Genomic DNA, 24,820 nt, shown 5'->3' on the forward strand with positions numbered 1-24,820 from the left:
TCAGCCACCTCCAACACTCCGTCCTCGCTGGTGCTCAGAACCCAGGGGCTCCGACCCTGAACCAAGGCCCCAGAGATCCCAGCTCCAGAGCAACGGCGCAGCTCGGAACCCAGAGGTCAGCGCACGGGGAGTTAGTGCCAGGCAGGCCGGGTGTCATGGCAGCAGCTGTGTGCCTTGGGGGGGTGGGGGGGAGGCAGTGCACCATGCTGTGAGACACCCCTCTCCACCACATGGCCACAGGCATCCTGTGCGGAATCTCTGCTTGGACCCCTCTGGAGACAGGCGGTTCACTACCACCCTTCAGGTCCCCAGCTTTCACTGCTTCAGGGAGTGCAAGATTTTCCCTGAGCCTGACCCCTAATCTGTCCCCAGCAGACACGCCCAGAAATGCACACAGGTCCCAAAGAAACCTCCTCCCAGTCCTGGTATCTCCCCCCACCCCCACCAAGCCTACCATCCAGTCACAAGCTCAGGCATCCCAAGGACAAATACGTTTATTTACAAAAGGCACAGACCCTCCCTCCCAGCCTGCAATGCCCAAGGGAGCCGGAGGGGTGTGTAAGGGCCTCACACACCTGAGACCCCAAGAGCACCTGGAGGGGCGGGGCCTGGGTGGCGCTGGAAGGACACGCCAGGCCCGCCTCCAACACGCCAAATCCAGGGTGGATAGGGGCTAAAGGGACAGTGATCCCTCTACCAAGTCAGGACCGCGTGTCCAGTTGGTTCATGTATTCCTGCAAGGCCTTCAGGCGGGCGTCTATTTCGGCCATGTCAGCGGCCTGGTAGTCGGAGCCGTACTCTGTGAAAGCAGGCGTCGGTGTGGCGAGCTGTTCGGGGCCTTAGGCCACCGGGAGTGCCGATGTCCTCAGTACCACCCCAGCAGGCTCTGGGGCATGTGAGGGGGAGACCTGGAGTCCTGGGCTCACCTTTGGTGGGGACCCAGCCCCCAGAATTGGCCAGGCGTCTCTGATGGCGCCCACATTCCACGGGGGTGGACTTCTGCAGCTGGGGGAGGCAAGAGAGAGGTCAGCACCCTCCCTCTAGTCCTGCCCCCCAAATCCCATCAGAAATTCTGAACCTAAGGACCTCAAAAAAAAAGTAAGAGCTGACACCTGCCAGGCACCCATATAAAATAACTTTGTATCTTCATCAAAACCTGAGATGACTCATCTGAAATGAATACTATTAGCATCCCCATTTAACTGATTGAGAAACTGAGGCAGAGGCTGAGTCACTAACGACCCTGGAGTCACACACATTGTGATGCTCTTAACCAGCGTCCTCTGCCCGCGCCCCGCGCCCACTGTCCCTTGCAGTCCAGTGGTCTCAAAACGCTCCCCCTCCAGGGACATTTCACAGGCGCCTTGGCAACCTGCTCCCCACAGTGAAATCAGGGAGCAACGCATCGGCTTCTGGTGGTTTGGTGCTGCCCCTGCCTCCCCCGAGGCCTGAGGAATGACACTCACCGTACTGGACCCACTCAAGGTTTTGGGACTGGGGGGCTTCCCGAGGCGGCGGCGAGAGCTGCGGAAGGAGGAATTGGGGACCCATGGGAGGAGTCTTTGGCACCTCCCGCCTCACCCTCCTCCGCGGTTCCAAAGCTCCCTCACTCAATGTGCCTGCAACAGACTGTTCCCAGTCTCCCCAGACGCCTGTATGTTGGCGGTCCCTTCCGCCAGCCCAAGTTTTACCCTCTAGGAAGGGATTCAGGGAAATCTTCGAACTCGCTGCAGGAGCTGGCAGAGGAGCAGCGGCTGCGGAAACTGTCCACTAGAGGGAGGAGGAGACGGTGAGCCTCCCGCGCTCGCCCGTCCCGCCCAGCCCTCCAGCCGGCCCAGCGCGCTCCGTGCTCCGGCCCGTTACCCGAGGAGCTGCGGTTTCGGGAGCGGTTAGCCGCGTCCCCTCGGCCGGTCCTGGAGGCAGGGGGACGAGTCTGACGAGCCCAGGAGACGGACGGCCCGTCCCCACTTCCTCCGCTGCCCAGTCGGTTCCGCTGACGCTGCTGCCTGGGGAACCGAAACGAAACGCATGCCTGTGCGCCCCGCTAACTCGGGGAAGGGCCTCGCTGCGCCCCTGTGGGTCACAGCCAGGCCCGGTGACTCGCTTGAGGTCACGCGAGGGACGGAAAGAGATGGACCAGGTGACAGGTGGTGGAGACCGAATGGGTGACCGGGAGACACGAGGGTTCGGGTCAGAGGACCAGGTAAAGGGGCAGGGAGGGGTATGGGCAGGTGAGGAGGAAATGGACGCTAACTTCATCTTGATCTCTCTCAGCTTCTTCTCCTTGGCTTTCACAAAGGCTGTGGGGTCAAAACGGGGCGTGCGACCACCTAGGATGGAGTGGGAGGGTGTGGACAGAAGAGGCTGCGGTCACAGGATAATGCCCCCATTATCCGTCCCACCCCCTCCCACGGGCAGGGCAGGGCTGGCACAGACCTGTGGGCGAGGGCGAGGGGCAGGCGGGGCGGCCTCGACCCCGGGCCCCGCGGCCACTCTCCCGGGATGAGGAGCGGGCAGCGCCGCGGCCACGGGACACGGAACGCTCCCGGGACGACGAAGCCCGGTCCTCCCGGGCTGGGCGCGGCACCACTGGCGGAGTCCGTCTCCTGGGAGCGCAGGTCCCATTGTCAGGCTCTCACGGGCCGTGACAACTCTATCCCAGTCCTCTTCTCAGACTTCACCATCTTCTAACCTTCAGGTTCATCAGTTTCTAGATACTCACCCCCTCGCACATCTATACGACCCTGCAGGAACCTTCTCCCAGGCTCTGCCCCTCGCGACGCCCCATTACGCCTTCCAAAAAGCACCACCTGTCACTTCCCTGCACTCTGACCACCTTCTTCACCTGACCCTTCTCCCCTGAGGTTTCCCATAGTTCCCTGGTTTTCCCTCACCAATTTTCCACCCCCTCCCCCCACAAAAACCTGCAGAAATCACCCAGATTCCCACCTGTTGGGCCACGCCCTTCTCGTTTCGCTGGACCTTTAAACCCAGCCATTTTCCCCGTCCCTTTGTCCAACACCAACCTCCTGATTGCCACCTTAAGCCCTGCCCGTCTTTCCAGACCCCACTCACCTTTCCCAACTCTCCACGTCCTCTACCGCGGACGCATCCACTAGGCCCCTCCTACCCCACCGTCCCCGCCCACTCTCAGGTTCCACCTACCCACTCTGTCCAGCACGGGCCCCGCCCAACTTCCGTCAGACTCCGCCCCGCCAGCCCCTGGCCCACCCACAGGCCGGGTCCGCCGCTCCGAGGCCCCGCCCAGCAGGGCCACGCCCCTCACCCCCTCCGGTAAGTGGCCAGCTCGCCGTTTAGCGTCCTCAGCCGGGCGCGCAGGCTCCGCTCTGACTCCTTCACCTCCTCCAGCTGCGGGAATGGACAGGGGCGCAGAGGTCCAGTCTGTGGCCCAGGTCTGCGTCCCCGAAGGCCGCCCCTGCCAGCCGCCGCGCTCCCTCACCTCCTTGGCCAGGCGGCGGCAGTCCTGGCTGCGGCGGCCGGACCCGCGGTAACCGACACCGCGCTCTTGCCGCAGCTCCAGCTCCAGGCTACGCACGAGCCCGCGCAGCGCCTCGGCCTCTTGGCGCGCCGCCCGCCCAGCCAGAGCCTCCTCGCGGGATCGGCCCAGCTGGGCCTCCAGCTCTCGCTTCTCAGAAGCCAGGCGCGACACCCTAGGCGGAGGGAATAAAGAGGAGAAAGCGAGAGCTGGGGGGCCGGGAGGGGGAGCAGAGGGGCATGATCTCTTCGTCCCCATTCCTCCACGGAAGTGGGCACACACCATCGTTTCACCTCCCCCACAAAGGAGGGGACCCCCCACACTCCCGGCTGCCTCCATGGTCCCATCACCTCCCCTCCTCTACCTCTCACGTGACAAGGAACACGGCCACATCACCCCCATCCAGACCACGGGCGCACACAGCTGCATTGAGTTCTAATTACATATCGCTGACCTGTCCTTCTCTATAACCTCAAAGCCTGACCTTGAGATGCTGACCCCAGCCCAGCCTCCCCTTGACCCCTTAGCCGGGTCTCATTGCCTCCCATTCACCAGAGGGCTTTCTAAAACGCAGATGCACAGTGCTTGAAACCCTTCTTTGAGAAGAGGATGCACAGGCAAGGCTATTGCTGGCAGCACTGTGATTGCAAACGAGGAGCAACAACCCAAACACCAACAAAGAACTAGTTGAGTGTCTGTGGTACAGGGCACCAAACTGAGTACCACACAACTGGAGGAAGGAACAAGGAAGGTTGCTATTTCTTGTCACCAAGTGATAGCCAAGATATGTTTAAACACAGTACAGAAGAATGTTTAGTATGTCTGTTTACATAAAATAAAAAGGGGGCCCTGGCTGGTGTAGCTCAGTGGATTGAGCACGGGCCTGCAAACCAGAGGATCACAGTTCAATTCCCAGTCAGGGCACATGCCTGGGTTGCAGGCCAGTTCCCAGCAAGGGACACACAAGAGGCAACCATACATTGATATTTCTCTCCCTCTCTCCTTCCCTTCCCCTCTAAAGATAAATAAATAAAATCTAAAAAAATTAAAAGGGGAGTTAGAGTGATATATGCTCATGTGTGTGTGTGTATATATATATATATATATATATATATATATATATATATATATATTCAAAAATATATGAGGATAAATCAAAATTTTTAAAAAGAACAGAGGTGGCAAAAGAAATATGAGCCTCTGAATGTACCCTCTTTTTTTGCTTTGAATTTGGAACTATGAAAATAATTTATATAAGTAAACTTGAACAAAAGCAATCCCTAAAATTTTTCAAAGAAACTGGCTCAAACACATCTAACTAAATCAGAAGGAGTGGCATCGTGGAGAATGGTGTCAAGTGACAAAAAAAGAACTTTATTTCAGCAAGCAGGAAATAGCCTACGGACAAAAAAAACTGCAAAAAAATCCTGAACCTCATTCAGTACCCTTATTATTAGTAACTATATTGGTATTATTAGGATAAAGAAAGTGAATGATCATGTTACTATTACTAGAAACTAAGACTGTCAGTATGAGAAAAAGACACACATAAAAGAGGTTAAATCAACACAGACATCATTTTTCTTTTTCTAAAAATGTATCTACTTTCTTGTTCTTTCCACTACAAGGGTGTGAAAGCAGTGTCCACCCAATGGGAAAGAGCACCCTAGCAACCAGACTGTTATCTCTAAATCCAATTTCCCACTAAAGGAAACCAGAGTTCCTTGGGAAAATTCCTTATACCAATTCTGAGACTAGAAAGGTGCAAGAAAGTTCAAGACGCTTTGACACACCAGAGAACAAGGAGGCCATCAAAGATTACTGGGGTCATTTCAACATGATGTAGGGGCCAAAATGAGGGTGTTCCTACTGGCCAAAGACAATAGGAGCATTGAAAAGAATACCTGCAGCCCTGGCTGGTGTGGCTCAGTGGACTGAGTGCCTGCCTGCCTGCGAACCAAAAGGTCACCGGTTCGATTCCAAGTCAGGACACATGCCTGGTTGCAGGCCCAGTCTCCAGCTGGGGGCTTACAAGCAGTAACCTGCAGCCCTGGCCAGACGGCTCAGTTGGTTGGAGCGTCGTCCCATGCGTTAGAAGGTTGCAGGTTCAATCCCCAGTCAGGGCATATTCCTAGGTTGTAGATTTGATTCCCTAGTTGGATTTGGGGCGCATGCAGCCAACAACCAATGCATGATGTTCTCTTTCACATTGCTGTTTCTCAAAAGACACTATTAAGAGAGTGAACAGGCTAAGGGAAGGAGGGAAGGAAGGTTTCTGAAAAACATACAAATTAACAAATCTAAATTAACAAATCTAGTCTATATAAAGAACTGGAAACCAACATGAAATAGATGAGCAGAAAACAGACATGACAGGTGAATAGGCAACTCACACAAGGAAGGGGAAACGCAAGACTGCTAAACACATGACAAAGTGCTCAGCCTCACAGGTAAGTAGGGAAATGCAAATGAGAACAACCAAGAGGTGCTGGACAGAAGGGAACTTCATAAGAGAAGGATCCACCCTCGCTGGTGTAGCTCAGTGGATTGAGCACAGGCCTGCGGACCAGACAATCGCGGTTCGATTCCCAGTCAGGGCACATGCCTGGGTTGCAGACCAGTTCCCTGCAGGCCAGTTCCCAGCAGGGGACACATGAAAGGAAACCATACATTGATGTTTCTCTCCCTCTCTCCTTCCCTTCCCCTCTAAAGATAAATAAATAAAATCTTAAAAAAGAGAGAGAGAGAAGGATCCAGCTCTCCACATAGGACTGAGTCAGTCCCAGCAGCCCCCGCAGCCCCCGACAAAATGCGGGGACACAGCCCCCGCCCACAGAAGGTGTCTTTCAAAACCCTGAATCTCATTAGCCTGTAGGCTGGATAACCACTTCACCAGAAATATGAAAAACAGGGCAATACATTAACCATGGACACAAAATTGACACTATAGGAAGCTCCATAGGACAAATACCTGCCTTCTTCCACAAATAAGTAGCATAAAAAAAGGGGAGACTAATTAATTAAGAGATTTAAGAAGCACATCACACATTGCAAAGTGTAGCTGTATTTGGGATTAATTCACACAAAGGCAGTTCCAAGAGACATTTGTGAGATAATCAGAGAAGTGTCAACACACACACTCAGTGAGGAATCTTTAACTTCATCATATGTAATAACACTGTTTGTGTTTTTCTTTTAAATGCCCTTGTATGATAAAAATACATACTGAGCGTTTACAGAAGAGAAATGTCTAGCATTCACTTCTTTGGGGAAGGTGGGGACACAAGTCAGACAATATGGGCAAAATGTCACAACCGTTGGAGCCGGGGCACAAGTACATACTGTCTGTTTTTGTGTGTGTTGGAAATTTTTCCTAATGAAATATTTTTCCAAATCTGTGGCTCCCCCAAACTCTTCAAGGAGCTTCCCACTCGGCCCCTTACCGCGGAGGTCTCCCCTCCCCCCACGTCCCACCTCCGTCTTCTGGGGGGCTCCAGCCAAGCCTCTCTTGGCAAAAGTAGCTCCCTCCTCCTAGAACTCTCCTCCTCCTCCAGGAGGGAATGACTCCACCCATCCTTCAAACATCACTTCCCAGGGAAGCCTGCCGGTCCCTGCCACCCAACCGGGGCTAGTCATATCCCTGTTCTCAGCTGTCCTGGCTGTCCGTACATTCCTTCCTCCCTTCCTAGCTGGTGTTTATCAGTGTTTCCTGTCCGGATCCTCCCCCCATGAGGACGGTCACCAGGTGTCTGGCCACTAGGTGGGCTCTGTGACCAAGCTGCCCACATCCATTACTAGCTGGGTGACCTGGGGCAGTGTCACTTCACGTCTCTGTAGGACTCTCAGAAGACCGCTTAGACCAGGCCTGGCACTAAGAGCTCAATAAACATTAACAGTGCCGGGTGGCGTGCCCAGCACACAGCGTGAACTCGGTAAGTGCTGGATGAATGAACGAATAAATACTGGCGTCTTCCCAAACTACCTAACTCCAAACTGGGAAGGAAAAATAATAAGCCACTGTCAAGCTGTGGGATCTCAGTGCAGAGGGCGCCACCTCGTGGCCATCCTGGGAATCCCATGCCCGCACGCCCGCACCCACCAGGCCTGAGGGCGGCTCCTGAGCAAGAATGGAGGGCAAAGGGTATCCTGATACCAGCACTTCACAGCTCCTCCAGGAGGACCCGCAGGGTCCTGCAGCCCTCTGAGCTCTCACACCGGGGAGGGGAGAGGCCTGGTTCTCCCCGTCAGCACTGAGGGCTCACTCAGTCCTGGGCTAGCAGCTGCCAACAGTACACAGTGGCTGGGGAACCCAAGGGGACTTGGTGCTGGCTGTGTGTAGATTCAAGTCCAACTTGGCCACATTACTCAGTGTGTGACCTTGGGCAAGTTCTCTAACTTCTCTGGGCCTCAGTTTCCTCCTCTGTAAAATAGGGACAACAGTAATGCCTACTCTGTGAGCATTAAATGCATTAAAATCATGAAGCACTGAGCTGAGTCCCTGGCAGCCAGTTAAATGCTCAGAAACATTCACGACTGGTAGTACTACTCCTCTCACTACTGATTATTACTATTACTGCTACTACTACTATTGAAAACACTAGCCGCCCCCAACGTGTGGGGCCTCCTCCAGGTGGAAACCAAGCCCCCAATGCAGCTCCCCCTCAGCCCAGAGCAGTCGGCAGGCACTCAATATGTCAAAGCCTTTGCTCGCTTCGCTTCACTCTTCCAGCCCCCTTGTTCCCACCACAAGCCCACCTAATACAAGGCCTTTGCACATGCTGTTCCCTCTGCCTAGAACACTCTTCCCCACCCCGTCCTCTGACCCTCCCCAAGACCCCGTCGGTTCCTGTTACAGCCTTTGAGGCACAGGCTGCCCTCCCTGACTAACTCCACCTGCACTCGCAGTGACATCCTCGGTGGTTATGTGGTCAACATCCACCTGCCCCTGTCTCCGTCACTCACATCAGGGTGAGGGAGGGGATCAGAATAAAAGAGGCACTGGGTACGGCCCTTCCTCCCACCCTGTCTTCACCCATGTCGTTCCCTTGGTCTGGAATTACCCAACTGGGTCAGGCACCCTTTCCGAGACCCCCCCACCCCGCCCACTGCATCTGCACAGATCTGTCTCGCCCATGGGTCTGAGAGTCCCAGGACAGCAGGGCCAGGACTGTCTCGGTCACCACTGTGTTCCCAGCACCACTCAGCACAAGGAGGGCACAGAGGAGAGCTTAGAATATTCAGTGAATGAGCAACCAGTGCACTCCCAACAGTGCGGAGCACAGGACCCCACGGTGCATGATGGGATTTGCCCCCCTACCCCCCCTCAGCCCCAACTGCCCACCCCTCCCAGACTCACTGCTCCCGCAGGTGCCAGATCTCAGAATCCCTGGTGTCCCGAGGGTCCTGGCCATCCATCCCTCGCAGGCGGCCCAGCTCCTCCTTCAGTGAGCGGATGATGCCCTGAAGGACCACGGGGTCCGGCTTGCCCTGGTACGGGAGGGGCAGCGGGTAGTGAATCCTGAGGAGGATTAGAACCAGGGCATCTCAGAGGCCAAGAACCCCCGAGGGTATCTACCTGCCCCTGAGCGCCTTAGGGTAGGAAAACGTGCAGTTCCAGAAGCCTCACACTCCTAGAGACTTAAATTCCAAAGGTAACTTGGAGCTCCCTCCCTGCCTCCTTTGCACCAGTCAGCCTCCCCCAAAACCTCTTACATAACAATCATGGAAGCGCTGGGCCATGTTACTTGCAGCCAAGCACAGTCCTAACTGAGATTCCACAGCAGGAGACTCCAGATGACCTAACCTGGGTCCCCACTGGCTGGAGGAAAGCAGAGCACCTTGATGAACTGCTCCATCGGGTGCTATTCAGAGCAGATGGATAACTTCCCACTAGAACATCCAGGAGCTACTAACAATGGGAGCAGATGCTCTCCTCAGCTGCCCAACTACCATTCCCAGAGGCCTCCTCCCTTGCTTCCTCCTGCCATAAAGACGGACAGCCAGGCATTCACTTTCCCAGCATCCCTTTCATGTGACCACTTCCGGCCAAACATGGGGAAAGCCATGTGACTATTTCTGGCCAAACATAATAGGAGATCTGTTGGGAGTCTGCTGGGAACACTTTTCTTTTCCTGACAAAAAGGGTAGATGCCACTAGCAAACACAGCCCTGCTCCTCCTTCTCCTGCTCTGATACACATGCGATGCCAGGAGGTCCAGCAGCTACTTTGTGACCATGAAGAGATACGGATGAAATCAAAAAGCAAACACTTTGAGGATGACAAAAGAAACAAACAAACAAACAAAACAAAAATCCCATAAGGAGCCAGAAGCTCCTTATAAATCTGTTGAGTTGCCACCATCTACCTAGACATCTTGTTAAGTGACAAATTTATTTGTTTAAGGCACTGGTAACAGCTATCCTGCTACTTGTAACTGAACACTATACTAAATGATACAAATCTCAACACTGAAGATTACAAAAGCCAGGTTTACACAACGTCCCTACCTTGCGCTGGGTATGGGGGGTCCTGAGGTCTAACCACATCCCCTCCCTCTCACCCACCAGCCTGGACCTAGGGCCAGCCCTCTGTCCCACCTGTCAAACTCCACGGAGTAGATGAGGATCAGGTAGCGCTTGGAGTTGAGCTGGGCCGACCTGGAGGCCAAGGGGCCTGGGCGGCCCCCCATCTTGCGGTTCCGCAGGGACTCCAGATCCGTGTAGGTCAGTAGGTCAAGGGTCACCGACTCACTGCTCTGTTGGGAGAGGGTGGGCGGAGCTGCCACAAGACCCAACGTGGCCGTGCCCAGAGCACACAACCCGCACACCTGGGCCGCCTTCTCCGGGCTATTTCCTACACTGCGCCTGAGGCGCGCCGTGGCCCTGTCCAAGGTGCTGGTACCAGGACCTCATCAGAGAGACAAACTAGAAAGAACCTAAATGCCCAGCCACAGGGGACAGCTTAGGACTGTGGCTATCCATGTACTGTCCACAAACCCCTGGGGGTCCCTGAGACCCTTTCAGGGAGTCCAAGAGGTTGACACAATTTGCATAATGATACGAAGATGTCATTGCCCTTTTCGCTGTGTTGACATTTGCACTAATGGTGCAAAAGTAATGGGTAAATATGCCAGTGCCCATTGGCAGAAATTCAGCCAACGGCACAACTATACTAGTGGTCATTGTACTCTTCAGTGCCACGAAGTCTCAGGGGCAGGGTGGGCAGGAGGGAGGGAGAGAGAGATGACAGGAAAGGAACCCTGGGAGGCTCTTATGATGCTGTAAAAATTACTAATTTCACTGCAGCTCCACGGTTGCGTACACGGCTTTGCACGAGTCCGTGACAAACTCAGAAGCATGCCTCCTGCGCACACCTAAGTGCAACCGCTGTTTCAGGAAAAGCAGGTGTGACCTCGCGAGGAGGCCACTTCCCCACAAAACGCTATTTGTACCTGACAGAACCGGGGCTATTCGGCATTTTCTCAAAAATGAACGCGGGGAGCCTGCCACGTCCAGAAAAAGAGCTGACAGTGTTTGTTGCCAATGATAACACTCAAATGTCAGCGCAAAAACTGGGATTTGGGGAACCTTGTGCCTACCGCCGTCTGCTCGACAGCCTCTGGATGCTGACAGGCTTTCCTGATGCGACCAGTGAGGACAGGGACAAACGCGACTTCCTGACATTGTGTAATGAAACGTGGCGACATTTGGAAGAGCTGCACAACCCCTGCACCCGTGTTTCCAAAGGACCAACGTGTGATGTTACAAAACGGGCAAAACACCCGGGCAAAGGGTGAGACATGCCAGCAGGTTTCATCACAGAATACGGACAGCTCATTGCTATGGCTTCAGATTCCACACTGCAGCCCACCTGTCCAGCTGTAACGTGTGAGCTGAGAAGGATGCACCACCTGAAAAAGCTATTAGAGGTCTCCCTTTCCGACTACATATCTACTGAGGGCCGTTTTGTTCTGCATACACTTCAGCCGAAACCTATCACAATAGACTGAAGGCAGGGACGCACAGGAGAATCCAGGAGTTTTCTATGCAGCCAGACCTCAAAGAGATTTGCCAACGTGTAAAACGGTGCTACATTCCTTCCTGTTTTGTTTTAGAAGTTGTATTTTTCATAAACATGTTATTGAGGTTAACATATGATAGTTTTCTTATTATTGTTATTTTTAAATAAATTCATAGATCTGTTTAAATTGTTCTGTTTTCATGTATAATGTGGCAACTAATATTGGTAGATAAATTCTGCATAAATAAAAGCTCAGTGGCATCTTCAATAATTTTTCAACTATGTAAAGGATAAAGGGATCTTGAAACCAAAGTGCTTCAGAACCACAGGGTTCAAGAAATCATGGCAAGTGGACACAATGAAACGCCAAGCAACCACTAACAAGGATGACAAACTCAAACGTCGTTAATAATAAAAACAGACGATACCTGTGTAGCTCTTGTTATAAGCCGGGCATTTCTCCAAGCTCTTTCATAGAAGTCATCTACTTTTCACAAGATTATGGAATGGGGGCTACTGTCACCCCACATTACAGATGGGGAAACTGAGGCACTGAGGGGCAGTAGCTGGCCCAGGCCCTGGCTAGTATGTGGCACTGACCGGCCTGAATTCGACTCCCCGCTCCTGGGGATGGCGCTATCACATCCATAGATACTGAAACGTTAACAGTCTGGGCTGGGAGACAGGAAGAGACTTACAAGGGACTCTCACTTTCTAAGTCACACACTACTTCTGTTGCAATTATATGGTGCACATTTTACTTGCGGTCAGAGAAGTAAGGTAGTCCCCAGTTTTGAAACGACACCCGAATAACATTCCCTGACACTCCAAGTTTCAACCTGCTTTTCTTCCCCTATTACTACTTTTAACTACTTGACGGGACTTGATTTTCCACTGTCTCTCCCACTAGAATGTCAGCTCCATGCAGACCGGGACCTTTGTCTCCTCGTTCGCTGCTGCATCTCCGTGCCGACAGCGGTTCGATACAATGAACGACGCCATGTGCACGGATGTGACCACATTGTTATGAAATACTGTTCAATCTTTCAAAGGCAGGTTACGGAATAGCTTGGGAAATACAGCAACTATACACAGGGAGGGGCAGAAGTGGGTTCACAGATGTGCATGTGGAAAATAACACAATAATTAATAAACATTAATACAAGAGTAAACTCTCTTTCATATACTCACAGTAGTTTCATAAACTCTGTTTCGTAAATCTACTTTAGCCCCACCCTGGATAATTACAGATCTAAACGCGCACACACACATGCTCACAGAAGTTCACAAACAGAGAAATGGAGAAATGGCCAGAGTGATTTTCACCAAAATATCACCAGGAGTGAGTATTAGCAGAGAAGTGATTTTTCCTGTCTTCTTTATATTTCTCTGTGAACTGAATTTTCTTCATGAGAATAACGCTCATCAGAATCAATGAGCCATTTACATTTGGGAAAGAAAAGATAGCCCCGCCCCTTCTATGAAGGATAAGATAGAAGGTCTTGAATACATTATCAGATGGGCATCTACCCCTCAGGCATCCAGGGGATAGAAACCTCCCCCGCTCCCCGCCCCAGCCCCAGCCCCGGTCCCTACCTGGGTCAGGGCTGACTCCAGCATGTTACAGAAGATGTTGAACTGTTTGAAGTTCCCTGTCTTGTGAGTCAAATCTTCGATGACTGAGTGGGGAAGGAAAGTTCATCCTGAGGTCTGACTACTCGCCCCATCCAAGGGCCAGGCCTCCAAACTTCCCCGACCTTCCCTGCCCCCAGCGCCTCTGGCCTGAGGAATGAGCCCTACACCCCTTCCCGACCGTAGAACTTCTCTGGTCAGGCAGAAGAGGCAGGAGGGCAGGATCCCAGGTGGGCTCATCTCCTTGGCGAAGCTGACCCCGAGGAAGAGCAGGCGACCCCCGCCCCCCCCCAGGGCAGCAGGCACACTCACAGCTGGCATCGAACTCGCCCCGCCACTGGTCAGCCGTCATCCGGTCCTCCACCTCCAGCTCTAGCACCTGCCCAGACACCAACACCCTCACGGCGTGCTCCACACCCCGGAAGACGTAGTCCACCTGCAGGCCGGCTGGCTGGTCCATGGCCAGTGTCACTGGAGGAGGGGATGAGACAGAGAGCCCAGGCTCAGGGGCCGGAAGGCCAGATTTCATTTCCTGGCTCCACCATTTACCAGCTGTGGCACCTTAGGAAAGAGACGGTGCCTCGGTTTCCTCATCTGGAAAATGGGTATAACAATGGCACTGACCTCATAGTGTTGCCATAAGGATTAAATTGAACACATAAAAGCACTCGGAACTGTGTCCTGCACATGACTATGCCCAGTACATGCTGGCTGATGGCATATATAATTCCCCAAAAGAGAATCATGATTAAGCCCTGGCTGGTGTGGCTCAGTGGATTGAGGACTGGCCTGTGAACCAAAGCGTCATTGGTTCAATTCCCAATCAGGGCACATGCCTGGGTTGCGAGCCAGGTTCCCAGTAGGGGGCGCATGAGAGGCAACTACACATTGATGTTTCTCTCCTCCCTCCCTTCCCCTCTGTCTAAAAATCTTTTTAAAAAAAAGACAATCGTGATTAATACTATTAGTTATTAATCCCTATACTTGTTATATACTTACTAATATTCACTCATCGATCAGCAAACATTTGCAGAGAAAAATCCAGCTGGAAAGGGGACAGAGAGTACTGAGGTGAGACAGAGATTGTACAGAGGGGGGCAGGGCAGGCTCTGGGAGAAGCTGACATCTGAGTAGAGAACTAAAGGCGGCCAGGGAGCGACCACATGACTGACCGTCCAGGGAAAATCGTCCACGTTGAGAGAACACCCAGCACTATATATTATCAATGACACACGTAAATCACTCACGCGGAATTAAAATTGATTTTATTAATTAGTCTGTCGTAAGCACAGGAATTTCTCTCGGCCAGCAGAGCTACGACTCACTGTCAGCTCTTCAACTGGAGGAGCCGGAAGCGAGTCAGGGCTCCACCTCAGCCTGGAGTCCAGGGGCTGAGTCGGGATGGGAGCCGCAGGCTGCCTGGGGTCAAGTCCAGGTTCAGCTACGGCGTGCACAGACACGAGCGGGTTACTTAACCTCTCCTGGAGCCAGATTCCTTATCTTTATTTTTATTTATTTATTTTTTAATATGGAACACTTCACAAATCGGCATGTCATCCTTGTGCAGGGGTGATACTAGTCTTCTCTGTATTGTTCCAATTTTAGTGCAGGTGCCGAGATCCCTTATCTTTAAACCGCATGCCACCCTGGGTGCTGGGGCTCAGGGATCCGATTACAGTCCCACCCTTACTGAGGATGGCAACAAGTTAGAGGCACAAAAATGTCAAGTAGGGGGGAAAATGGAATGCTGGGAGGTGGGGGTTGTTCTTCTGGCTAAGGTGACCAGGGAAGGCGCCTCTGCTCAGAGGCCTGGAGGGAGGGAGGGAGCCAGATGAGTGCCTAGGGAAGAGCGTCCAGGCAGAGGGAACGGCCAGGTAAAGGTCCCAAGGTGAGTAGTCTGTTCTAAGCACAGCAAGGAGGGCCGCGAGGAGGTGGGAGGCGGAAAGCGATGCAGCGGAGGTGTACGGGCCAGGTGATGTCCGTGCGGGACAACTAGGTAGGAGAACAGTGCCCATCCCCTCAGACGGTGCAAGAATTAAATGGACTAATCACGTGAAAACACTCGGAGAAACTGAGCCACGCCCAGCATAGAGCAAGCACTCAGTACCTACCAGCATCTCACCGTTATTATTATTGCTTTGTTGCTTCTGAGCTTGGCAGGGACTACGGAGCCGAGGCAAGCCCATTCCCTCCCCAGTGTGCAGACAGGGAAACTGAGGCTCAGGAAAACGAAGGCTCAGGGCTCTGAGCCCTGCCCAGAGCCACCCAGGACTGCCCACGACGCTGGTCATGGGGGCCTCTCCAATGCCTGATCTCCTCTCCCCCACCACCTCCTTGCGCCCTCCCACGGTGCCAAGGCAGCCCCTCCTGAGGTCTGATATCAGAAAACATGTTGTCAGGGAGAAAGGATGAGCCCTGAAGTTCTAGGTCAGTGATGTTTAGCCGTTTTCGAGTTGCTGCACATTTGAGAATCTAATGAGATCTCTGAACCCTCCCCAAATAAATGAATAGACTCCTGTATTTCTGCAATTAATTTTGGGGGCTTCCCGAATACCACTGCCAGGCTCATCTACAGGTCCCCTTGCTCAGAGACCCGGTGACAACCGTCTAAGCCCCGCGCGTCCTGACAGGCACCTGTCCCTAGACTCAAGCAATTGTTGAGGCGCTCACTTTGACTTTATTTGTTGGAGGGGTCTCTGGTCTTAGAGCGGCTCATAAAATCTGGAGACCGCTTTCCTTTGAACATTTACACTCTTACAGTTGTGCTTTCATTCCCTGAGAGGTTCAGAGGTCTGTGCATCTACACATTTCAACATATCCCTCATCTCCTGGTCGCTGGGCAATGCTGGACCTGCCCAACAGGTGCACTAGACCCCGCCCACTGGCCTGCCCTCAGACTCCACCAGCCAATCAGCGGTGGCGCCATCTCGGTTACCAAGGCGCTGGAAGCAGCTGCGAAACACGCGCTGGGAGAACCGCACTACTCCAGAGTTCCGTTACCACCCCACCTGTGGTACCTAACTCCCGGGAGGGGACAGAGGAGGAAGGGGGCCGCCCCACCCCAACCCTGCTGCAACCTTCCAGCTCTCCTCCCCCCCACTCCCCCACATAAGCCCTCCATTCTCACCCCAAAGATGGCCGCCCTTCACTGGATAATAAGGGCCTTTCCAAATCCAGGTGCCCTGAAACATTAGCTTCCCCTCAATCACCAGCTATAAACCCCTGAATGTTCCCCCCGAATTCAACCCTTCCCTTAACACACCTGCCTCCCTCACCGCCACTAACTTAGCCCACTCCCTCCCCAAGCCCTTTTCTAGGCACGTGGTGAGCGCTCAACAATTGCTGATGGAATAAATCTCACACCCTGCAAGCTCGACCCTCCCTTCCTGACCCCAACTCCCCATCGCTCATTCCCCAGACGGCCTGGAGGTCCGGGGCTCCCCTTCCCTCCCCTCTGCAGAACCTCCGCCCTCCACACTCCAGTCCCGCCCCTCTTCTGCTAGTTCCCAGGACTCCTCCCCTTCCCTCCCCTCCCCAAGTCCCTTCCTTCCATCCCGATCTCCCGGATTTGGTGAGAGAGGAGGCAGGGAGGTGGGGGGGGGGGGTACATTTCCCTTCTTGCAGCAGCGCCCATGCTCTCCTGGGGTTTCTCTGAATTTTGCTCTCTGCCCCCACTAATCCACCAGGACTCTGCCTGCATATCCCAAGGTTCTACTGCTCACACACCCCATTTTCAGTCTGCATCCCATCATCCACATATTTTACCTGGATTCTGTTCCCTCCCAAATCCTGTGTGAACCCTTCTCCCCCTCTCCCTCCTTTGGAGAGACCCTCCTGAACACCACCAGCCCCCCCCACCCTGGGATTCCCTAAGCCTGCAGTCCCTCCCTCCCTTCTGCGCCCCCTTTCACCCCCCAGCTCCCCAGACCCCCAGCTGACCCTGTCCTTCTGCCTGCATCCTCCATCCGTGACCTGTGACCAGTGGCCCTTCCTGGTGGCTGGTTGTGTTCTAGTCCCAAGTCTCTCCTAGCTCCTCTTCCCCGCCTCAGCTTCTAGAGGCCACGTCCCAGCATCCCAGCTGTGTCTTTAAGGCTCTGCCCTAGTCAACCCCAAAGTCAGCACCTCAACCTTGCACACTGCCCCACTCTGGCCCACATACCGGACCCCATGTCCGGGGCCTCACAACACCGTGGCTTCTGCACACGTACACTTTCCCAGCCCCAGCCTCGCCCTCTGGCCTTTCACTCAGGTGACCCCCTCTGGGTTCCAGTGTTACAGCTCCGCCCCTGGCTTCTCCTCCCAAATTACACTCCCCGGGATGTCGCAGACTTCCCAGCCCTCACCCCAGGGCCGGAGCTGACAATCCTCCACCCTGGACTCCCCGAAGACAACTCCTCAGCACCATGTCCCACGCCAGACAGGGACACTTCCCCACCCCTGGCGGCCCCCACCCCAGGGTGCTTCCCACTCTCCACAGCCCCACCCACCACCACCACATATGTCAGCCCAGCCATGACCTAGTGGGACTCTTACACACACACACACACACACACACACACACACACACACACAGAGCCAGGCCCCTATCCTGACATCACATCCCACCACGTGGGTGAATCTAAGCTGGATAGAATCCTCGCCTCACTTCGCCTGGTGCTCCCCAGAATGGACCAACGCCTTCCACAATGGCCCCCAGAACATATAGGTCCAAAAGCCCCCTGGGACACCCCACATTCCAGACCTCCACAGTGCACACTGCAGCCCACTACAACCCCATGCGGTGTCCAGACGCCCCGCCCACACTTTCCCTCAAAAGCTTTTACCTTAGATAAGGACCAGGCACATTTATCAAAGACTCACCCTTACTTCTGCTCTCTGGAAGGTGTTGTAACCACCCCCATTTCACAGAGGGTAAAACTGAGGCTTGCCCAGCACCCCACAGCGGACTGGAATGTTTGTCCCCCTAGTCATTACCCAGGTGCCCTTTCCCGGCCACCTTCCATGTCCCCCCATAACTCTCTGTCCCTTTCCCTCCCAGCACTAATCTGAAAGTGGCTTCACACCTTACACACAGCACACTCTACGGGCTTGGGACTCCGGGTTCGGAATCCTGTTCCACCACCTACCCACAGTGTGGGCCTGGCCACGGCACTTACCCCCTCTGGGCCTCTCCCCATCAGTAAGCAGGGATCCCACCTTATAGGACTGTTGTGGGGATTCACTAAATACATGTGAGGCGCTTCAAACAGTGTCTCACATGCAGTCAGCTGTGACCACGTGCTCGACCACTGGATGATTCGTTGCCAGACCTGAAGCGGTGAGAAAGAGCTATTTTGATCATTCTTGCTTGTTCAGCACTCAGGACCAAGCACAGGTCAGGGGCAGCTTGTGAATTAATGGACGACGCCGAGGAGTGGGGGCCTGGACACTGGAGACACAGCCAAGGGCTTCTCTGCCCTCAGCTCACTCCTCGTCACCCTCCAGGTCTCAGCTCCATCGTCCACCCCTGCAGGAAGCCGCCCCAACTGCCAGGCTAGGTGAGAGGCTGTCTCGATCACAGTGTCTCCAGCAGAGGGCCTGCCACAGAGGAGGGGTTCAACGATGAGAGAGCACCAGCCAGAGCTCTGGAACAGCCCACTTGGCTCAGTGAGGGTCACAGACCTTCACATCACCTTGGATGTTTAATGGAAATGAGGGCTCTTGGGAATGGTCCCAAAACTCGAGAAGCAAGACCTCCGGGGGCAGGCCCAGGAATCTCGTTTCCTACACACTCCCCCAGCACTAACTAGAACTGAGATCTTCTGCCCTTGGCCGCCACAATCTGCCCAGTTCATTATCACCATCTAGACCCACCCAAGACCCTCCCAGCTCAACAACTCTGCTCTGTGAGACAGGGAGACAACATCCCTCCCCCACAAGAAATACCAAAAATGGTGCTATATATAGTACAAGTAACACCTTTTTTTTAAAAAGATTTTATTTTTTATTTATTTATCTTTAGAGGGGAAGGGGGGAAGGAGAGAGGGAGAGAAACATCAATGTATGGTTGCCTTTCGTGCGTCCCCTGCTGGGAACTGGCCTGCAACCCAGGCATGTGCCCTGACTGGGAATCGCAAGTAACACCTTTTAAGCACCTATGTGCACTTCTGGGTGCCAAGTTCTAAAATCACATGGAGCCAGCCCTCTAGTGGGAGGAGCCTAAGAATCCCAGTGGGCCCTGGCTGGTGTAGCTCAGTGGATTGAGCACGGGCCTGTGAACCAAAGGATCGCGGTTCGATTTCCAGTCAGGGCACATGCCTGGGTTGCAGGCCAGTTCCCAGCAGGGGACACATGAGAGGCAACCGTACATTTGATATTTCTCTCCCTCTCTCCTTCCCTTCCCTTCTACAGATAAATAAATAAAATCTTTTAAAATTTTTTTAAAAAATCCCAGTGGACTGAATGGACAAGAAAAGAAGACCCACCTCAAAATGAAAGATACACACAGACTAAAAATAAAGAGGTAGATGAAATGGAAAAGGAAAAAAAAGCTGGGGTTGCAATACTTATATCTGGCAAAATACGTTAAAACAAAGAATATAGTAACAGACAAAGAAGAACACTACCATAATGATAAAGGGAGCAATCCAACAAGAGGACATAACTCTTGTAAACATTATGTGCCCAACATAGGAGCACCTGAATATATAAAGCAAATCTTGATGGACAAAAAGGAAGAGATGGACAGTAATGCAGTCATGGTGGGGGATTTCAATACCCCATTGACTTCAATGGATACGTCTTCCAGTCAGACAATCAACAAGGAGACAGAGGCCTTAAACAACACACTGGATCAGAAGGATTTAATTGATATCTTCAGAGCATTTCACCACAAAGCAGCAGAATATACATACTTTTCAAGTGCACATGGAATATTTTCTAGGACAGACCACACATTAGGACACAAAACAAGTCTTGATAAGCTCAAGAAGACTGAAACCATATCAAGCATCTTCTTTGACCACAATGGTGTGAAACTAGAAAGCAATCACCAGAAAAAAACTGAAATACACACAAAGACATTGAGGCTAAATATCATGTTACTAAACAATGTATGAGTTAACCATGAGATTCAGGAAGAAATCAAAAGATACCTTGAAACAAATGAAAATGAGAACACAACAATCCAAAATCTATGAGACCAGCAAAAGCAGTCCTAAGAGGCAAATTCATAGCATTACAGGCCTATCTCAAGAAACAAGTTAAAGCTCAAATAAACTATCTAACTTTAGACCCAAAGGAACTTGAAAAAGAACAATAAACAAAGCCCAAAGTGAGTAGAAGGAAGAAAATATTAAAGATCAGAGCAGAAATAAATAGAGTCTTAAAAAAAACACAACAGATCAATGAAACTAAGAGCTGGTTCTTTGAAAAGATAAACAAGATTAACAAGCCTTTAACCAGACTCATCAAGAAAAAAAGAGGACCCAAATATCCCCGACTGGTGTAGCTCAGTTGATTGAGTACAGGCCTGCAAACCAGAGGATCGCGGTTCTATTCCCAGTCAGTGCACATGCCTGGGTTGCAGGCTAGTTCCCAGCAGGGGACACAAAAGAGGCAACCATACATCGATATTTTTCTCCCTCTCTCCTTCCCTTCCCCTCTAAAGATAAATAAATAAAATCTTTTTTTAATGACCCAAATAAATAAAATAAGAAATGAAAGAGAAATAACACTGACACCAAAGAAATACAAAGGATTGTAAGAAAATATCATGACCAACTATATGCCAGCAAATGGGAACACATGGGCTAAATGGAGACATTCCTAGAAACATATAATCTTCCAAAACTGAAGCAGAGAATCTGAATCTTAAGTGCTTCCCTTAAGATCAGGAACAAGATAGGGATATCTGCTTTCACCACTCTTATTCAACATAGTACTGGAATTCTAGCCACAGCAATCAGACAAGAAGAAAAAATAAAAGGCACCCAAATTAGAAAGGAAGAAATAAAACTGCCATTATTTACAGATGACATGATATTGCATATAGAGAACCCTAAAGATTCTACCAAAAAAGTACTACACCTGATCAATGAATTCAGTAAAGAAGCAAGATACAAAATAAATATCCAAACATCAGTTGCATTTTATATGTACAAATAATGAACTATCACAAAGGGAAACTAAAAAAACATTCCCATTTATAATTGCATCAAAAAATTAAATACCTAGGAATAAATTTAACCAAGGTTGTAAAAGACCTGTACTCAGAAAATTATAAGACACTGAAGGAAGAAATTGAAGTAGCTACAAATAAGTGGAAGCACATACCATGTTCATGGATAGGATGAATTAACATCATTAAAATGTCCATACTACCCAAAGCAATATATAGACTCAGTGTAATTCCTATCAAAATACCAATAACATATTTCACAAAACTAGAACAGGTATCTCAAAAATTTATATGGAACCACAGAAGACCCCAAATAGCCACAGCAATCTTGAGAAAGAAGAACAAAGTTGGAAGAATCATGCTACCTGATATCGAACTATACTACACAGCCATAGTAATCAAAACAGCATGGTACTGGCATAGAAAACAGAAATATAAATCACTGGAACAGAATAGAGAGTCCAGAAATAAACCCATACCTTTATGGTCAATTAATATTTGACAGAGGAGGCAAGAACATACAATGGGGTAAAAATAGGCTATTTAGTGAATGGCATTGAGAAAAATTGGACAGATACATACAAGAAAAAAAAACTAGACCACCTTCTTACATCATACACAAGAATACACTGAAAATGGATTAAATATTAAATGTCAGACTCAAAACCATAAAAATTCTAGAAGACAACATAGGCAGTAAACTCTCAAACATTTCTGATAGCAGTATTTTTCTCTGAGTTATCTCCTTGGGCAAGGGAATCAAAAGAAAAAATAGACAAACGAGACCACATCAAACAAAAAAATCTTTGCCAGCAAAGGAAACCATCAACAAAATGAAAACACAATCTTTTGAATGGGAGAACATATTCACCAATGATACATCCGATAAGAAGTTAACAGCTAAAATTTATAAAGAATGTATATAATTGAACATCAAAAAAACCAAACAATCCAATTTTTAAAATGGGCAATTGACCTGAATAGACACTTCTCCAAAAAGGACACACAGATAGATGGTCAACAGACATATGAAAAGATGCTCAATGTCAGTAATCAACAGAGAAATGCAAAGTAAAACCACAATGAAAGTATTACTTCGCATCTGTTGGAATGGCTATCATCAATAAATCAACAAACAGTAAGTGTTGGCAAGGATGTGGGTAAAGGGAACCCCCCCGCACTGTTGGTGGGAATACAGACTGGTACAGCCATTGTGGAAATCAGTATGGAGTTGCCTCAAAAAATTAAAAATGGAACTGCTTTATGACCTAGTGATTCCACTTCTCAAAATATATCCAAAGAAACCCAAAACACTCATTTGAAAGAATATATGCACCCTTGTATAGCATTATTTACCACAGCCAAGATTTGGAAGAAGCTTAAGTGCCCATCAGTAAATGAGTGGATAAACAAGCTGTGGTGCATTTACACAATGGAATAATAAGCAACTATAAAAAAGAAGGAACTCCTACCCTTTGAGACTGCATAGATGGATCTAGAGAATATTATGCTAAGTGAAATAAGCCAGGCAGAGAAAGACAAGTACCATATGCTTTCACTCATATATGGAATCTAATGAACAATATAAGCTAATAGAACAGACTACATACAGAAAGCGGACTGACAGCTGTCAGAGGAAAGAGTGGGTGGAAATGGTGAAGGGATCAAGGAAAAAAAAATCATAGACACAGACAACAGATGGTGATTACGGGGGAGGGGAGCAGAGGTAGAAGAGAGTAAAAGGGGATAAATGGTGATGGAGGGAGACTTGACTTGGAAAGGTCAACACACACTACAATATACAGATGATGTTTTATAGAATTGTACACATGCAGCATGTAATTTTATTAATCAATGCCCCCAATAAATTCAATTACAAGTAGAAATAAATAATAACTCAAATAGAAAAGAAGAATCCCAGTGCATACAAACAAATACTAATATATGTCATGTGGTGGTCTTATGAAGAAAACTAAAACCACGTGGCCAGGGGCCAGGGAGTGACAGAAGCTACTTTAGCTTGGGTGGTCAGCAAGGACCTGTCTGTGAAGGTGGTGAGGGAGAAGCGATCTAGCTAGACATTTGGGGGGAATGTAATCCAGGAGGGACAACAAGTACATTCTCCAGGTGGGATGGTAGCTACTATGTCTGAGTGACAAGAGGAAGCCAAAGTGGCTGAAGCAAGGTGAGCAAGGGGGAGTGGTGGGAATTAAAGGCAGGGAGGAGGGGGAGTTGGAATCAGGTGGGGCCTCCTGGGCTTGCTGAGGACTTCTGCATGAGGTGAGAGACAGGGGAGAATCTGAACAGGGCAGCAACACCACTTGACTTTTGTTTAAACAAGATCCTCCTGTATGTGGGGTCAAGGGACAGGCAGGGATCCCAGTGAGGAGCTCACTGCAAAGACCAAGGACAGGCGAGGGCTTAGATCAGACCAGGTAGTACGGGAGGTGGTGAGACACGGCTGGATTCTGGGTATGTTTGACTGACAAGGCTCTTGTGAGTGAGAGAAGAAGGAATGAAGAACAATTCTAAGGTGTTTGTCCTGAGTTCCTGGAAGAATGGAAGTGGCATCATCTGGCTTTGGGGTTGAAGGGGGGAAACCACAGTTTGATTTGGGATAAGTGTTTAAGGTCCGGATGTCAGCTGAACTTCCAAACAGAGAAGCATCAGCTATTGGGTACTTGACTCTGGAGTTCACGGGGGAGTACGTGGAAATATCGCTATGTAAAGACTATCTGAGGCCCCAAAGCTACGTGAGGCCATTAGGTGAGCGGTATAGTCGGAGAAGAGGTTGTTCTACCGATGATGAAGCAAAAGCACAAGGGGTAAAGAACTCGCCCAAGCCACCTTGATATTCAATGGAAGGGCCAGTGGCAAAGCCAAGGTTCAAACTCAAGGATCCCAAGGGCACAGCTTATTTTCTTAACATCAGGGTTGTTAAGAAGTTTAAGAGTTAATTCACATAATACTTGATAGATGCTCTTTGCACATGGTAAGCCCTCAGTAAAGGCTATGCCTTCCACCTCGTTAAAGCACACCCTCATCTGCAGAGGCCTCACTCCCTCCCTCCTCAATATTGCTTCTACACATGCCTTCCATCCAAATCAAAACTTATAACTCATAGCAGAGACACCCCCCATACTGCGTTGTATTAATTCTCTGCCTTAAAACTTCCCATTAGATCGCTATATTACAAGTGCATTTCGATATTTTACCACCTGCCGTGTCCTGATTTACACACTTTCTTCATTAAAAAAACCTCCTGACAAATACAAAACCTCCTACGACTCAGTCTGCTCTCTGCTTCAAAAACCCTCATCAAAGGACCCACCCGTATTGAAAAGCACGCCCCCTCCCGAATCCCACACTGCCGGGTCAGCTGCCCGCCGCAGCCCACTCTCCCCAAGAGCACCCCCTCCCCCCGGGATCACCAAACCACCCCGCGCACCCGCGGCTCTCTCCGCCGCTCACCTTCTTCACTGCCACCCCTCCTCGCGAGCGGTTCAACTGCCGA

The 24,820-nt window shown here is 50.7% G+C and overlaps 1 protein-coding gene and 1 pseudogene across 2 annotated transcripts; both read right to left on the bottom strand.

The window, feature by feature from the left end:
• Positions 1–478: 478 nt before the first annotated feature.
• On the bottom strand, positions 479–24,820 carry CCDC61 (coiled-coil domain containing 61). Of its 2 annotated transcripts, XM_037147620.2 has the most exons (15): positions 24,778–24,804; positions 14,148–14,193; positions 13,461–13,619; positions 13,113–13,195; positions 10,094–10,251; positions 8,853–9,014; positions 3,461–3,671; positions 3,287–3,369; positions 2,437–2,606; positions 2,255–2,330; positions 1,864–2,006; positions 1,692–1,770; positions 1,467–1,524; positions 927–1,005; positions 479–799 (listed from the first exon to the last, which is right to left on the bottom strand). In XM_037147620.2, coding segments are annotated over exons 2-15 (1,560 nt in total). In that variant the 5' UTR covers positions 14,149–14,193; positions 24,778–24,804; the 3' UTR covers positions 479–701. The 2 variants fall into 2 exon arrangements, with proteins under 2 accessions (XP_037003515.2, XP_037003524.2); XM_037147629.2 differs by lacking the exon at positions 14,148–14,193 and having other exon boundaries at positions 24,778–24,820.
• On the bottom strand, positions 14,671–14,771 carry LOC119051096 (uncharacterized; annotated as a pseudogene).

This window comes from Artibeus jamaicensis, unplaced genomic scaffold (assembly GCF_021234435.1).
Source record: "Artibeus jamaicensis isolate MK-2021 breed Jamaican fruit bat unplaced genomic scaffold, CSHL_Jam_final contig_1526, whole genome shotgun sequence".
Taxonomy (NCBI): domain Eukaryota; kingdom Metazoa; phylum Chordata; class Mammalia; order Chiroptera; family Phyllostomidae; genus Artibeus; species Artibeus jamaicensis.

Coding starts and splice junctions, on each gene's coding strand:
- CCDC61 (XM_037147620.2), bottom strand. Junction 9,015..10,093: donor TACTCCGTGGAGTTTGACAG/GTGGGACAGAGG, acceptor AATCCTCCTCAG/GATTCACTACCCGCTGCCCC. Junction 1,006..1,466: donor CCTTGAGTGGGTCCAGTACG/GTGAGTGTCATT, acceptor TGCCTCCCCCAG/CTGCAGAAGTCCACCCCCGT.